This window comes from Elephas maximus, chromosome X (assembly GCF_024166365.1).
Source record: "Elephas maximus indicus isolate mEleMax1 chromosome X, mEleMax1 primary haplotype, whole genome shotgun sequence".
In the NCBI taxonomy this organism is placed as follows: Eukaryota; Metazoa; Chordata; class Mammalia; order Proboscidea; family Elephantidae; genus Elephas; species Elephas maximus.
This window is the reverse complement of record NC_064846.1, coordinates 123,032,058-123,047,144: the sequence shown is the minus strand read 5'-3', so window position 1 is coordinate 123,047,144 and position 15,087 is coordinate 123,032,058. Positions and strand designations below refer to the sequence as shown.

At 47.6% G+C, this 15,087-nt stretch overlaps 1 protein-coding gene across 5 annotated transcripts; it reads left to right on the top strand.

Annotated features, from left to right (window-relative positions):
* Positions 1–5,230: 5,230 nt before the first annotated feature.
* WDR13 (WD repeat domain 13) lies at positions 5,231–12,810 on the top strand. Of its 5 annotated transcripts, none has more exons than XM_049872465.1 (10): positions 5,231–5,435; positions 5,744–5,829; positions 6,573–6,813; positions 7,430–7,539; positions 7,659–7,789; positions 8,407–8,714; positions 9,602–9,782; positions 9,884–10,025; positions 12,014–12,132; positions 12,269–12,530. In XM_049872465.1, the coding sequence occupies exons 2-10, from the start codon at positions 5,789–5,791 to the stop codon at positions 12,292–12,294; spliced, it is 1,299 nt and encodes a 432-aa protein (XP_049728422.1). In that variant the 5' UTR covers positions 5,231–5,435; positions 5,744–5,788; the 3' UTR covers positions 12,295–12,530. The 5 variants fall into 5 exon arrangements, with proteins under 5 accessions (XP_049728422.1, XP_049728421.1, XP_049728419.1 ...); XM_049872464.1 differs by having other exon boundaries at positions 12,266–12,530; XM_049872462.1 differs by lacking the exon at positions 12,269–12,530 and adding an exon at positions 12,537–12,810 and having other exon boundaries at positions 5,232–5,435.
* Positions 12,811–15,087: the final 2,277 nt, after the last annotated feature.

The following is a 15,087-nucleotide window of genomic DNA, read 5'->3' as shown; positions in this document are numbered from 1 at the left end:
ACAGGCAGAAGAAAAGGCAAAGTACAAAGTCCCTGAGGTGGTGCCTAGCATTCTTGAACTGTGAGAAGGAGACCATTGAGGCTGGAGCAGTGTGAAGGAGAGTGAGATCAGAGAGACGATGGAGGCTACATGGTATAGGGCCTTTGGGCCATAGTGAGGACTTTTATCTTTTCATCTGAGTGAGGTAGGGCCATGGCAGGGCTCTGAGCAGAGGAGGGGCGTGGCCTGATTGAGGATTTAACGGAATCCCTCTGCCTGCTGAGGATAGACTTAGGGGAGGGGTGAGGGCAGAAGCAGTGAGGAGGCCACTGCAGTAGTCCAGGCCAGCAAGAGGAGCTCACAGAGTAACATAGTTGGAAAGATCGTCAAATTTAAATAGTATAGTGGCTAAGAGCAAGGATTCTGGAGCCCTTGGCCTGGGTTTGAATCGAGCTCCATCACTGACTGCACGACCTTGGGCAGGTAACTTTATCTCATTGCCTCCGTTTCCTCCTCTGTGATAATGGAGGAAATGTCAACTTCATAGGGTTAGTTTGAGGATTAAATGAGGTTCTGTGTTCATGTAAGGAAATTGTTGGTATTATTACTGTAGGATGAGTACATGTGTTAGCTATGTGAAGGCACAGAGCATTCCAGAAAACAGGAACAGTTACAGTTTTCAAAGGTTGTGAAAGAGCCATTGTGGCTAGAGCATAACCTGATTTGAGTAAGAAAGTTAAGAGATGAGGTTGGAGAAGGATGATGGGCATGCAGGGGCAGCTGTGGGTGAGGCCTAGGAGCGTTTTCCTCACAGCAGTTGGAAGCCATTGTGGATTTCAGAGTGGATGTACCAGTCCAGGAGATCAAAAGAGAGACAGGAGCAGAAATAGACTGAGGAGTTAATGCAATTAGCCAGAGAATGCAGAGTGAGGAATAGGATGGTGTGCTATTGTCCAGTCAACACTATTGGCTGGAAGAAAGGATGGTGACGTCCAGTGTCCAGGATAGGGAACTTAGTCAAGTTTGACTTCCCTGCCTAAGTCCAAATACTAGGTCTGTTATTTTCTGCATATGTAGCTATGGCAGGTTACTGAATCCCTCTGAGCCTTTACATTCCTCATCTTCAAAATGGGACTAAATGCCACCTCCTTCAGGGTTGTTGTGACAGTTAACCCTTTCGTGAACCACTTATTTTCTGGTTTGAATTTTTTGTTGATACCATGTGTTTTCATTAGTGGAAGCATGCTGAATCATTCAGTGTGTCTGAATTTTTGGTAGGTAGTATGGATTTCTTTTCTTGCCCCCTCCCACAAGCCTACCCTAAGTGTGTAGTGGTACATACGAAGTACCACTAATTATACCCCAGAGTTCACCGGCGTCTGTTGGTGCATATGTGCAACAAATAAATTTTTACTTTTCCTACCAAAAATTCAGACACCTTATACAATAGTCGTTAAAAACAGTAGTTTTGAGCACACACCCGTTTCTTTGGATTCAAATAGTCATAAAGGCCACTGCCTTGTGGCAGCATGCACTGTCAGTGGTGCAGCAGCTTCCCCATAAACCTTCAGAGGCAGAAAAAGTACTTGGTCCCTGGAGGTACCCATGAGCACAAAAGGGTTAAATAGGAAGATCAGTTTATTGGAAAAGGAGGGTGAGAATGGTTGCACAACTTGAATGTAATCGATGCTACTGAATTGTACGTGTAGAAATTGTTCTGCTGTGTATATTCTCAACAAAATATTAAAAATAAAATCAGTGTAGTAAGAGCTCAGTAAATGTAGGCTGTCACCACAACCAGGTGAGATTTATAGGAAAGCAAGAGTGGCTTAATCTTGTGAATGGATTTTTCCCGTCTGAATCACTGAGCAGCCTCACTAGCCACTGAATCCTCTAGTTAGAACAGCAATTTAGTTGCCTTCCTGTTGGCTGTTCTCACCACACCTAGATCTTGGCATATCTGGCTCTCTTCATTCTGGTTTCAGTTTAAATTTCTCATTCATTAGTCCCATCTCCCCTTCCTCCATAACACTAACCAATCTACTATTTTTTTTTTTTTTTATAGAAAATACCGACTTCTGAATGTCAGGTCCATGATTGCAGGGACCATTTCGTCTGAGTTATTGCTGGTTCCTGGCACATAAAAATCAAAATAACCAAACCTGTTGCTGTCTAATCAATTCTGACTCAGCAGCCCTATAGGACAGAGTAGAACTGCTCTGTAGGGTTTCCAAAGAGCACCTGGTGGATTCAAACTGCCAACCTTTTGGTTAGCAGCTGAACTCCTAACCACTATGCCACCAGGGTTTTCTGGCACATAGTAGACCATAAAAAAAACAAACCTAAAGGCTAAATATTTGTTGGGAGGCTGGCTGGCCATTTCAGCTTGCTGGGGACTGCTGAAGGGGTCTGTTGAGGCAGGTATCATTTCTGTCTGTGTTAGAAATGAAAAAAGGGACACAGCTAGTGTAGCCCAGTGCTCTCCGTTACATTTCTAAACTCAAGGCCAAACAGGCAGGGGTGCGTGAAGGGGCCAGAAAAAACATGGTCCTTCCAGTTTCCCCACCATTTGAGTCATTCTTAAAATGAGGTGTTACCTTCAAACAGCTCTGGCTTACCTGTCTTTTCTGTCCCAAACTTCTTGTTCATTTAACTGGACCTTCAGCCCTCACTTTGATGGTAAAATAACCCTGGATCATGTTGGAATTAATGGGACTTGTGGTCCTCCATGGGTTTGAGTTTTTTTCTAGATGTCATGATTGTAACCAAGGTTACTCACAACCTCCAGGAGCTGCTTCCCCCAGGCTTGAGACACTCCACTCCCCTCACCCATTTACCTATTGATGCAGGTAAACTCTGTCCACACTCCCAAGAAACTGAAAGTGCCTTCATCAGCTTGTTCAAAACCCATTTCAATCCAATGAAACCGTGTCAATGTGGGGAAAAAAATGCAAGAGGTGACAATGGCCATTCTAGTTCACACAGAATGTGACTACCTCTGGCAGGTGGATCTGTTATTGGGGAAAGTTTTTAAGACAATAATGGTTAATACCTGGTGGATATTTTCTGTGTTCCAGATGCTTAACCTTAAGCTTTACAAGTATTTAGTCCATAACTGTTATGTGCCAGCTTTCTTCAGATGAAGAGACTGAATCACAGAGGTATTACATGACTTGCCCAAGACCACATAGTTGGCAGAGCCTATGCCAGTGGCCAAGTTATGCTGCCTTTTGAAACATAATTGTACTGCCTCACAAAAAAATAGCAAACTGTTCGTTGAGGCTTTTTTACGTGGCAGGTAGGAAACAATTCATGCAACAGCCCTGTCATTAGGTGGTTCTGTCTAGTATCTCATAGCCTTATAGGAATGAGGTTTTAAAAATAACGTTTTGAAATTTTAATATATGAATATTTTAATTTAAAAAGCCAGCAGTGATACAGTAAATCTTCCTGGCATCCCTAACTCATGATTTCCTCCGACCACGTTTCTTTGGAAGAATGGTGGGATGAAGGGGCAAGAATATTGGAGGTGAATGGGAAAGGCATCACAACATCCTTTATGATGACAGAAGAACCTGGAAATAAACCCAGTGCTTGCCACAAATAAGGTATTGGTTCAATAAAATGTGGCCATTGAACTCCCTGGGCTTCAGCTGTCCTCATCAATAAAATGGAGATGATAATATAACCCACAACATTCAGTTATTAGGGTTGAATGAATTAGTATGTAAATCAACTTGGACAGTCCCAGCACATTGTACATACTGAGTAAATGTTAGTGGTTCTTGTTAAGGTTAGAGATTTTTGCAGTGAAATACAATTTATTCTTTAGCGATTATGTTACAGAAAGATAATATGAAAAGACCTCAAAAGCTTAGTTACATGAACAGGGGAGGTACTAAATCAACACAAAAACTGGTCTGTTTTTATGACACAGAGGGTAATACATTTTTGGATGTGTCCCTAGTTTTAAGTGGCTTTAAAACATTTGGAAACCCTGGTGGTGTAGTGGTTAAGTGCTACAGCTGCTAACCAAGAGGTCAGCAGTTCAAATCCACCAGGCGCTCCTTGGAAACTCTATGGGGCAGTTCTACTCTGTCCTGTAGGGTCTCTATGAGTCGGAATTGACTTGACAGCAGTGGGTTTGATTTGGTTTTAAAACATTCAGGTGATTGTATCATTTAAAAATGTGAAGAATAACTTTTCAAAATTGTGGCAGTTGTTAAGATCCAATAGGCAGTTACTAAACCTTGTATTTAAAACTTGTAAATTCTGTTTATCCTGATTGAGATGAACAATTTCAGATGCATTTTCCTGTTGGAGTTGAAATAAAAATGATTATGATAGCCTCCACGTGGATCCAAATCTAAAAGTTTGTTTTGTCTAATTGTCTTCTTGCCTTTGGAGACTCAAGCCCCAACCAACCCTCCTGGGAGCATCCAAGTCCCCCAACCCCAGTCACACACAGAATGGACTCATCCCACTGGTGTCCGGAGGCGCATCAGTCACACTTAGAAATGGGAGGACTTTGTAGGGGCTTCTGCATGCGTGATCCTTGACAGAGTTGGCCTGTCAGACCATTTGAAAGAATTAAAAGGAATTTAATGAACAGGGAATGTTATGTGCTGTCTGGTCAGTTCCGACTCAGCGAGCCTATGTATAATAGAATGAAACACTGCCCAGTCCAGTACCATCCTCACAATCTGCTGTGTTTGAGCCCCCAGGGTTGCAGCCACTTACCAAAAGGAAAAAAAAAATCCAAGCCCATTGCCGTTGAGTCAGTTCCAACTCACAGTGACCCTATAGGCGAGGGTAGAACTGTCCCATGGGGTTTCCAAAGAGCAGCTGGTGGATTTGAACTGCCAAGCTTCTGGTTAGCAGCTGTAGCTCTTAACCACTGCGCCACTAGGGAAGTTCTCTTTAATAAAACATTTTCCTATGCTTGGTGTCTGCTTTTTTTTTTTTTTAACGGGTGTCTGTCTGGTCAACATGTGCTGCAAAAAAACAGCCGCCCAAACCACACTAAATAAAGTTGTATTTTGGGGGGGAGGGGTTTGGTGCCGAAACCCGGGAATGAACCAGTTGTATTTCTTTTTGAAAGTCATGTTTCTGATCTTATTTCTATGAGCGATTCGCAGATTCGTCCCACCCCCTGTGGCTCTTGGGCATTAGTCCTTGTGTATACAAAAGGTGCCCTTAGCAATTGGCGGTGGTATATGATCTAGGGGCGGAGCCCCGGTCTCCGTGCGGAAGTTACTGTTCCTTAGTGAGCCTGCGCGACTCTCCCAGTGTCTTCCCCCGGGAGGATTCCAATCGATTCGTTCTTGCCTTGGCAGCCTTTCCTGCCAGCGGACGGCCATATTACCTGGAGTCTGGGAGAGTGAGAAGAGAAGGGACGGGCGACATCGGTTTCAGGGCCGCCCCGGGGGCCTCAAGAGCCGGAGGCAGCCCCTGAGGTGGTCCTTGATTCCGGGCCCTGCTCTTGGACCCGCGAAGGAAAGGCGGGGGTCGGCGAGGGCAAAATAAGAGGGAATGCCAAGAAAGATTGCTAGGTGGGGGAGGGGCCAGACTCGCTGCTGAGGGTGAAGGGGCGCCGCCCAGGCAGGGCTGCGGTGGTGACCATGGTAACCCCCTGTGCGCTTGTAGTGGGTGGGGTTTCGTGACGTCCCTGCGTCTATGGCAACGGTCGCCTGGCGGAAGGGGCGGGACTAGATCTTTTGTCTTGAGACCGGGGAAGCTGACATTCCAGGCTTTTGTCCTGTAGGCTCCCGCGGGCGGACACGCCGGAGAAGGTACCGGAGGCCGGGGAATGGCCGCGGTGTGGCAGCAGGTCTTAGCAGTGGACGCGAGGTAAGGACGGGTTGGACCCCATGGGAACGGAAGGTATGAGGTGCATGCGCAAGGGCGATGAGTGAGGCTAGGCGGAGAACGTGTCTTATGCGGCTGCATAGGCATGGCGGAGGTGAGTGTGTGCAGCAGCGGGGTGTGGGAGCATGCCTTTGTGAGATGGCCGGACCAGAGATGGCCGTAAAGAGCATGCTGGGAAAATACTGTCAGAAGTGAGCATGCGCAGAGAGGCCGTGTTACTAGAGCCTTTGGAAGGGCGATGGAGCTCAGGCTGGTGACATCCTGTCCCTCGTCATTGCATCCCAGAGTTCTCTTACCATCATCGCTTCCCCAGTCTACTGCATCACTCCCCAGACTAACCCTATCACCACCTGACACTGACCCCCATTGTCGCTCCACGTGAACTCCCATCACCGTAGCAGTTTGACTTCTATGTTAGACTGATTCCTGTTACTGTCTGAACTGACTCAGTCACCCCACACCGACCTCAGCAAAGCTGCAGACTCACTCCATTTTCCCTACAGCGACCTCATCACCATGCCACACTGATACCATTATTAATGCAGAATCACCTCTATCATAGCATCAGCGGGACCCCCATCACTACTCTAGCTTGATACTGATCACTGGTGCCTTCGGACCCAAATCACTGCCACACACCTCATTTTCCTTCTCTGTCCCCTGAGCTGATTGATTCCCCTTTATCCTGTGCCTGCTGCTGCCCGCTCTACCTCCTGCCTTGGCAGGTACAACGCGTACCGCACGCCAACCTTTCCACAGTTCCGGACACAATACATCCGGCGGCGCAGCCAGCTGCTGCGGGAGAATGCCAAGGCTGGGCACCCCCCAGCACTGCGTCGACAGTACCTGAGGCTGCGTGGGCAGTTGCTGGGCCAGCGTTACGGACCCCTCTCCGAGCCAGGCAGTGCTCGTGCCTATAGCAACAGCATCATACGCAGCAGCCGCACAACCCTTGACCGCATGGAGGTGAGCTTCTTGCCACACCTATGTACATTCACTCAACATACTTGTCAAGCGTTGTTTTAAGCTCTCAGCATCAGCAGAGAACAAAACGAGAATATACAAGCTAAGCCAGTAAATAGACAATAAACAGATTGATAAACAAGAAAAATAGGTCAACAAACGTAGCAAACCAGGTAAACAAGTCAGTAAACACCATGTCTGGTAGCGAGAAGTGCTAAGAAAGAAAAATAAACTAAGGGGATAAAAAAGAACTGTTATGGATGGGAGGGGCAGAAGGGAGCTATTTTTTATGGCAATTATCAGAGAAGACCTCTCTGAGGATGTGACAATTGAACTGAAACTTGAATGAAGTGGGGGACTGAGCCGAGTGGTTTTCTTGGGAAAGAGTTTAGTTTTTTGTTCGAAGAGCATTTATTGAGCATGTACAGAGTGGGGCATGGGTGGAAGCAGGATTGCTAGTGAAGAGGCCACTGCAGTAGCCTAGGAAAGCATTGATGGTGGTAGCTGTGGACATGGTAAGAAGAGATCTGGCTCTGAGTATGTTTTGAAGGCATTGGACCTCATAGGGTCTTGAGGGCTGTTTTCAGGATGCATCCACCCTGACTTCCTCTGTTCGTAGGACTTTGAAGATGATCCCCGAGCTCTGGGGGCCCGTGGGCACCGCCGTTCTGTCAGCCGTGGCTCTTACCAGCTGCAGGCACAGATGAATCGTGCTGTCTATGAGGACAGGTATGCACCAGAAGCGATGAGAAGCGAGGGGTTCATGAGGAGGAGAGGGGCCATTGGGCAGTGGCAGGCCAAACACTTGTACCTACCTCCTGTCACCCTCTACTCCTGTTGGGGCCCAGGCCTCCTGGCAGTGTGGTGCCCACGTCAGCAGCAGAGGCAAGTCGAGCCATGGCTGGGGACACATCGCTGAGCGAGAACTACGCCTTTGCTGGCATGTACCATGTTTTTGACCAGCACGTGGACGAGGCAGGTAAGCCAGTGGGTGGCGGGTCCTATCACCAAATTTTTAACCAAACTGATAGCCACCCATTGCATCCGTTTCTGTAAAGTAAAGCCTTTGGCACATCTCAGAAGAAGGAATTATGATCTATAAAGCCTTTTGCAAACTGAAAAGCTCTCTGCAAAGTGATTTGCAAAATCTTGGGTCCTCTGTATACTGTAAAGGGCCTCAAAAGCTTAACAGAGTTCTTTGAAAAGGGCTTCCTGGGTTTATGAGTTGCTTGGAAGAGTTCAAAGCCTTTGCTGAAGGTAAATCCTCTTGTAAAGGGCAGAGTGGATTACAGAGTGTTAAGGGTTTTGCAGACTGTCAACACCTTTGTAAATGTACTGTGCTTGCTAAAATGTAGGAGCTTTTTCATATTGTAGAAAACTTTTGCAATTCATAAAGTACCTGCTGTGATACAGGGAGCTTTTGACACAGGGTCTTGTAGGGTTACAACTCCCTTTACCCATCAAGGAAAGCCCTCTGCTGAGGCCATTGTGCCTTGTGCACTGCGGCCCAGCCACGGCACACACATTGGGACCTTTTATAAACTAAAGCACTCAGTGAGTGTGCTGACTCCCACAAATGACTCCTTGGCATTGCAGTCCCAAGGGTGCGCTTCGCCAATGATGACCGGCACCGCCTAGCCTGCTGCTCACTTGATGGCAGTATCTCACTGTGCCAGCTGGTGCCTGCCCCACCCACTGTACTCCGTGTGCTGCGGGGCCACACCCGTGGTGTCTCCGACTTTGCTTGGTCCCTCTCCAATGACATCCTCGTGTCCACCTCGCTTGATGCCACCATGCGTATTTGGGCCTCTGAGGATGGCCGCTGCATCCGTGAGATCCCTGACCCTGATGGCGCTGAACTGCTCTGCTGCACCTTCCAGCCTGTCAACAACAACCTCACTGTGGTCAGACTCCAAGGGGGACCAGTCACCAAGGGCGGGAATTCTGGACTAGGAAGGTGGGGTCTTGGGCTGTCCACAGGAATCAGTATAAGGGATACCACCTGGGGGCAGAATTGTGGGTCTAAGATCTCTTTAGTCCTATTGGTAACAGTCCTACTGTGGTCAGACTTAGAAACCAGTCAGAGCACAGGGGGCCACGATTATTGGTCTGGGATGGCCTAAGTGTGGTAGACTCCAGGGTGGGGGGAACAGTCAGCAGGTAGCTAATGAGTCTGGGGCACATACCATCTGCAGCAGTCCTACTGTTTTTCAACTGCAGGGGGCACTGGATGGGGAGCAAGACTGAGTCTGGTCTATTGGCAGCAGCCCCACTGTGGTCAGACTCAAGGACAAATTGTTCAGAGAGCAAGGAATGGAAATTAAAAATCTAACATGGCCTCGAGGGAATAAAGTACGGGGGAACTAACGAAGAGTGAGCTTACAGTTTGGGACCCTTTTAATTTCAGCAGCCCTGCTATAGTCAATGCTCCAGGAAGCAGGGGAATGCTATCCAGATAATAGGTCTGGGACAGCCCTGTGGTGTTCAGACCACAGGGGGAATTGGCCAAGGGACAGCATTATAAGTCTGAGACCTCTTTAGTTTCATAAGCAGTTGTTCTACTCTGGTCAGATTGTAAGAGGGGCTGGTTGGGGAGGGGGATTACGGACCTCAGTCACCTTCTAGTCTATCCACTGCAGCCCCACTGTGATTAGATTCCAGTAGGGACCAGTGACCAATGGGATTATAGGCCGCTGATCTTTTTAGTCCCATTAGCAGCAGCCCCACTGTGGTCAGATTCAAGGAGGGGCTGGCTGGGAGCAGGATGATGGTGTGTGGGTCCCACCCACAGGTGGGGAATGCCAAACACAACGTTCATGTGATGAACATCTCCACGGGCAAGAAAGTGAAGGGTGGCTCCAGCAAGCTGACAGGCCGTGTCCTTGCTCTGTCCTTCGATGCTCCTGGCCGGCTGCTCTGGGCTGGCGATGACCGCGGCAGTGTTTTCTCCTTCCTCTTCGACATGGCCACAGGTAGGCAGGCAACAGGCCTGCATCCAGTTGCTCACCCCCCTGTCCTCTCAGTGCATAGTTCTCACACTTACCTTCGTCCCTTCTTCCCTTCATTGCTGCAGGGAAACTGACCAAAGCCAAGCGTCTGGTGGTGCACGAGGGTAGTCCTGTGACCAGCATCTCTGCCCGTTCTTGGGTCAGCCGTGAAGCTCGGGACCCCTCCCTTCTCATCAATGCTTGTCTCAACAAGCTGCTGCTCTACAGGTGGGTCTACCCTGTCAGAGCTCACTAGGGATGGAGATCCTACTGGGACAGAAGCCTATTGCCTCCATCCGATTATTCTCACTGAGGATTGAGGTCTGGTCTCTTAATAATAATACAGATAATAAAGTAATAGTACTTTATTGTTGTAGTTCTTAGTTACTATTGAGTCAGTTCTAACCCGTGGCGATGCTGGATGTGCAGAGCAGAATTGCTTCATAGGCCTTTCAAGACTGTGACCTTTCAGAAGCAGATTGCCAGGCCTGTCTTCTGAGGCACCTCTGGGTGGATTGAGCACTTAACCATTTGCACCACCTAGAGACTTACAATAATAACAATAACATCAATAAGAGTACCAATGATAGTAATAACAGTAGTTAACACGTATATAGCAATTGCTGTGACCAGGCCCTGTTTGAAGCACATGCTACTTCATTTAATCCTCCCAGCAATCCTGTGAAGTAGATTCTGTTATCTGTTACCTTCATTTTACAGATGAGTAAACTGAGGTATAAAAGAGACTCGTTCTTAGAGCATTGGCTCCGTGTTCTCAATCAGACCAGTGTACCTGGAGGATAGAGGCCTGTTTTCTTTCCTTTATTTTGGGGGTTTAATTTATTTTTTATTTGGTTTAATATCTCCACTCACATCTGTCATGTTACCCCAATGCAGTTTTCAGCGTAGACTGCACATTGGAATGACCTGAAGAACTTAAAGAAAATACTGCCCTGGCCCCACTCCAGGCCAATGATATCAGAAGCTCTGGGGGTGAGACTGGGCATTGGTATAATTAAAAGTTCCCAAAGTGTTTCTAATGTCCAGCCAGACCTAAAAACCACTTCCCAGCTGGATGATTCTTACTTTAATATTTTATTTTTGTTCTTCTCTTTAAAGAATGTTTTATTGAGATACCTAAAAACCAGTACCAGTTGCCATCGAATTGATTCCAACTGATGGCAACCCCCTGTGTGTCAGAGTAGAACTGTGCTCCATAGGGTTTTCAGTGGTTGATCTTTTAGATGTAGATCACCAGGCTTTTCTTCCAAGGCACTTCTGGGTAGACTGGAACTTCCAACCTTAGGTTAGCAGTTAAGTATGTTAACTGCATCACCCAGGGATTCTGTTGATTCTAATTTATAATTTAACTATACTCTTACAAGTTTTTTGCCTAGTCCCCCATCCTCTCCTTTCTTTCCAACTTCCTCCTGCCACATCAGCCCTCCCCCTGGCACAGTAAAGCATGTAAGCAACTTGTGTCTTCTCGTATTTTGTTCTCTATCATATGATCCTAGGCATACACATATTTACACACATTATTGCTTTACGGAAACAGGTTCCTTCTGTGTCCTTTTCCACATCTCGCTTTTGTTATCAGATGACACCTTGTGGAATCCCCCGGGTCATCTGCAGTAACTTTAGTTCATTCTTTTTAATAGCTGTGTAGTATTCCACATGTCCCTGGGTGGTGCAAATGTTTAAGTGCTTAACTGCTAGCTGAAAGGGTGGTGGTTCGAATCCACCCAGAAGCGCCTTGGGAAGACAGGCCTGGTGATTTGCTTCCAAAAGGTTCATAGCCTTGAAAACTCTATCGAGCAGTTCTACCCTGAATACATGGGGGTTATATGAATCAGCATCTACCCAACAGCAACTAACAACAGTATTGCACAGTGTAGCTGTACCACAGTTTGCTCAGCCATTTCTTTCTCTGTGCCCATCTTCACACCAGGATCTTTTAGAGACCCTTAGAAAGAAAAACTAGTGAGTTAAAATGCAGAGGCTTCTCATTTGTGTCCGTAGACACCTTGTCTGAACTGTCAGTAACTCACATCAGCCATACTTTACAGGTTTATGCAGTTGTCGCCACACTAGATTCTGTGAATCTTGAAAATAACTCAGATGCAAGGTGGGCACACAGACTAGTCCACCATGGGTCCCCCTTCTGGGGCTGAGTCTGAGGCCACCCCTGACCCACTCTCTCATCTTATGCTCAGGGTGGTGGACAACGAAGGGACCCTACAGCTGAAGAGGAGCTTCCCCATTGAGCAGAGCTCACACCCCGTGCGCAGCATCTTCTGCCCCCTCATGTCCTTCCGCCAGGGGGCCTGTGTGGGTGAGTCCCACAGGGTTAGGGTGTTTGGGTGGCTGTGGAGGGGCAGGGACCAGGGCTGGTACTGATCTGGCCTCAGACATCAGGGCACCCTGATGCCCTGACATTCTGGGTCTCTCAACCCCTCGTGCCCCAGCAGCCTCATGCAGAGACTCACATCTCTAAACAACTCAGAGAACTCACGATTTGAACACAACCACCCGCCCCTGCCGCCACCTACAGCTCAGACACGTCACAACCTGAGAGACAGATCCCCAAAGAGCACAGACCCCTCACATTCTGGACACCTCCAAACCTCCAAACCACTCTGGGACCTCACACTTTAGACTAAATCTCCCGACACCTCAGAGACTTCACACCTGGGCAACCTCAATCGTTCTGATGCCCTCTCCCTCTCATCTGGGCAGTGACGGGCAGTGAGGACATGTGTGTGCACTTCTTTGATGTGGAGCGGGCAGCCAAGGCTGCCGTCAACAAGCTGCAGGGCCACAGTGCACCTGTGCTTGATGTCAGCTTCAACTGCGATGAGAGCCTGCTAGCTTCCAGTGATGCCAGCGGTATGGTCATCGTCTGGAGGCGCGAGCAGAAATAGGGTCCTTTTGGCCCTGCCACTGTCCACTTTCCCACCCCCCTCTTACCCCAGCCTGGCATTTGTAAATAAAGTTTCTGTGGTTGTGCTGATGGCTGGCTCCCAGGTGTTTTGGTGGGGGGATGGTAGGAGTGGGCAGCTCTAGGACCCAAGATGGAATGGGGTTCATTTACTCATTCAGTTATTTATTTAGCAAGCATTTATTCAATGTCTACTGTGTCGTAGGCAGTAATTTAAGTGTTTTACACAGCCGTGTGTTCAGCAAACATTGAATATCTACTGTGGGTTTTGGGTACTGTGTACCAGAAACTGTTCTAGGCACCGGGGATATAGCCATGACCTAAAACTGACTGAAATCCCTGCCCTCATGGGGCTTACATTTTAGTGGAGGCAGATAGACAATAAACAAATAGATAATAGGTCAACTAAGATGTTGTGAAGAGAAATAAAACAGACAGGAGATAGATTTGCGGGGGTAGGAGGTTGGGCTCTTTTTGGGTGACGTGATCAGGGAAGGCCTTCCTGACAGGGTGAAGTTTAAACAAAGATCTGAATGAAGGAGGGAGCCATAGTCTGTGGTGAGAAGAACATTCTAGACAGAAAAGCCAAGGCACTGAGGCTGGGATGTGCCAGAGTGAACATTGTATAGGGCAGTGTGGCTGGACCAGAGTGTGGTAGTAGATGAGGTCAGAGAGGCCAGATCATGTAGGGCTTCATGGGTCATGACTGGTGAGGACTTTGGCTTTGTCTCTGAGTGAGGGATGAGTCACTGGAGGGTTTTTTGAGCAGAGGGATGGGAATTCACTTGGGTTGTAACAGGGTCCCTCTGGTTGCTGTGAAGAGAACAGGCTAGGGGGTGAGGTTGGAAGCAGGAGCATAGTCAGGACACCACTGAGTTGTACTAGGGAGGTGGCTGTGGAGGAGTTGGGGTGGGGACTGTTGGGTTGTACCACAGAGGTTTCATCATACTAGGCTGCAGGACTACTGTTTTCTCATGGAAGCCTCTTTCTGAGCTTCTGTCTCTCTGCATCAGGTTGTCTTCCACAAGCAGTGAGCAGAGGTTTGGAGTACGTGGAATGCCAAGCTGATGCAGAAATAACTGTAGGTAGGGGCTCCTGCTGTAGGGTGGAGATGATGGGGAATCTCCATCCCCAGAGAAACCCTCAGACCATCCCATCTCCTCCCATGCTTAGCCCAGGGCCAAAATTCAAGCCCTGGAATGGCTCAGAGACCAAAAAATGATATTCAGTATTTGAGAGGAGAATGTCATTAACAGCTGCCCTGAGTGAGGAGAGCTTGGGAGTATAGACAGGGAGGTAAATAACCCAAATCGTTTATCGATGACTTGTTCTGTGATCCCAAAACCAAGTTGCCAGAAGTGTCAACGAGGCTCTTGCCCCACCCACTCCCTTCACTCCAGCTCCATATGCTGTCACATCTAGACACATCAGTGGGAATTGTGGCTAACATCTTGAGACCTCAAGGGTCAGTCCACAGAGTCACAGAGACCCCCAACCCAGTCCAACATTGTTGAGCCACTGAACTAAAAACAGTAGTCTTGTGGAGGGAGGAAAATAATCTGTTGGCTTGATCCACTGTTACTTGGTGGTTTGATTACTTGCAGCCAAAAGCATTTCTAACTGGTACTTCTTAGACCTTAAGGTAAACAGTGACTAGATTCAGATAGCAGTGAGCTGAATTTTTTATGTGGTTAAGATGATATACGTATGTATTTGGAAATCCCCAAGACCACTGCCAGGTTCAATGATTTTGCTAGAAGACTCATAAGACTCAGCATATAATTGTATTCACAGCTATGATTAATTACAGTGAAAGAATACAGAGCAAAATCAGCAAAGGGAAGAGGCACACGGGTAGAGTCTGGGGGAACCAGCTACAAGCTTCCAAGGGTCCTCTCCCAGTTGAGTTGCACAGGATGCACTTAATTCCCCTAGCAACGAGTCGTTACAACATACGTGAAATGTCTACAGGGACACTCATTAGAGACTCAATGCCCAGAGTTTTTATTGGGGAGTGGTCACATAGGCATCCCTTGCCTGGCACATACCCAAATTCCAGAGCCCCAGAAAGAAAGCAGGCGTTCATTATAAACCACGTTGTTTGAATGAACGGTTTAGTAAATGGCGGGAACCCTCCTAAAATTCAATTTCCCAGATAACAGACGAGGGCCATCTCAGCAAGCAGGCCTTTCCAAGGATTGCAGTTAAGGCCTGCTATGTTAAAACTCTTTTCTGCACAGCATGCAGCACCAAATACATGCTTGATTTTAGCCAAGATCGATGGATGGGCAAGGTGATTTGGGGAAACTTCATTTTTCTATAACACTTCCTTCTTCCTACTCTTCATAT

Bases quoted from the DNA above. Each gene is read 5' to 3' on its own strand.
- WDR13 (XM_049872462.1), top strand. From the start codon at position 5,789: ATGGCCGCGGTGTGGCAGCAGGTCTTAGCAGTGGACGCGAG. The intron at 7,540-7,658 runs GTATGCACCAGA...GTTGGGGCCCAG, and splicing joins CGTGCTGTCTATGAGGACAG to GCCTCCTGGCAGTGTGGTGC. The intron at 10,026-12,013 runs GTGGGTCTACCC...TCTTATGCTCAG, and splicing joins AACAAGCTGCTGCTCTACAG to GGTGGTGGACAACGAAGGGA.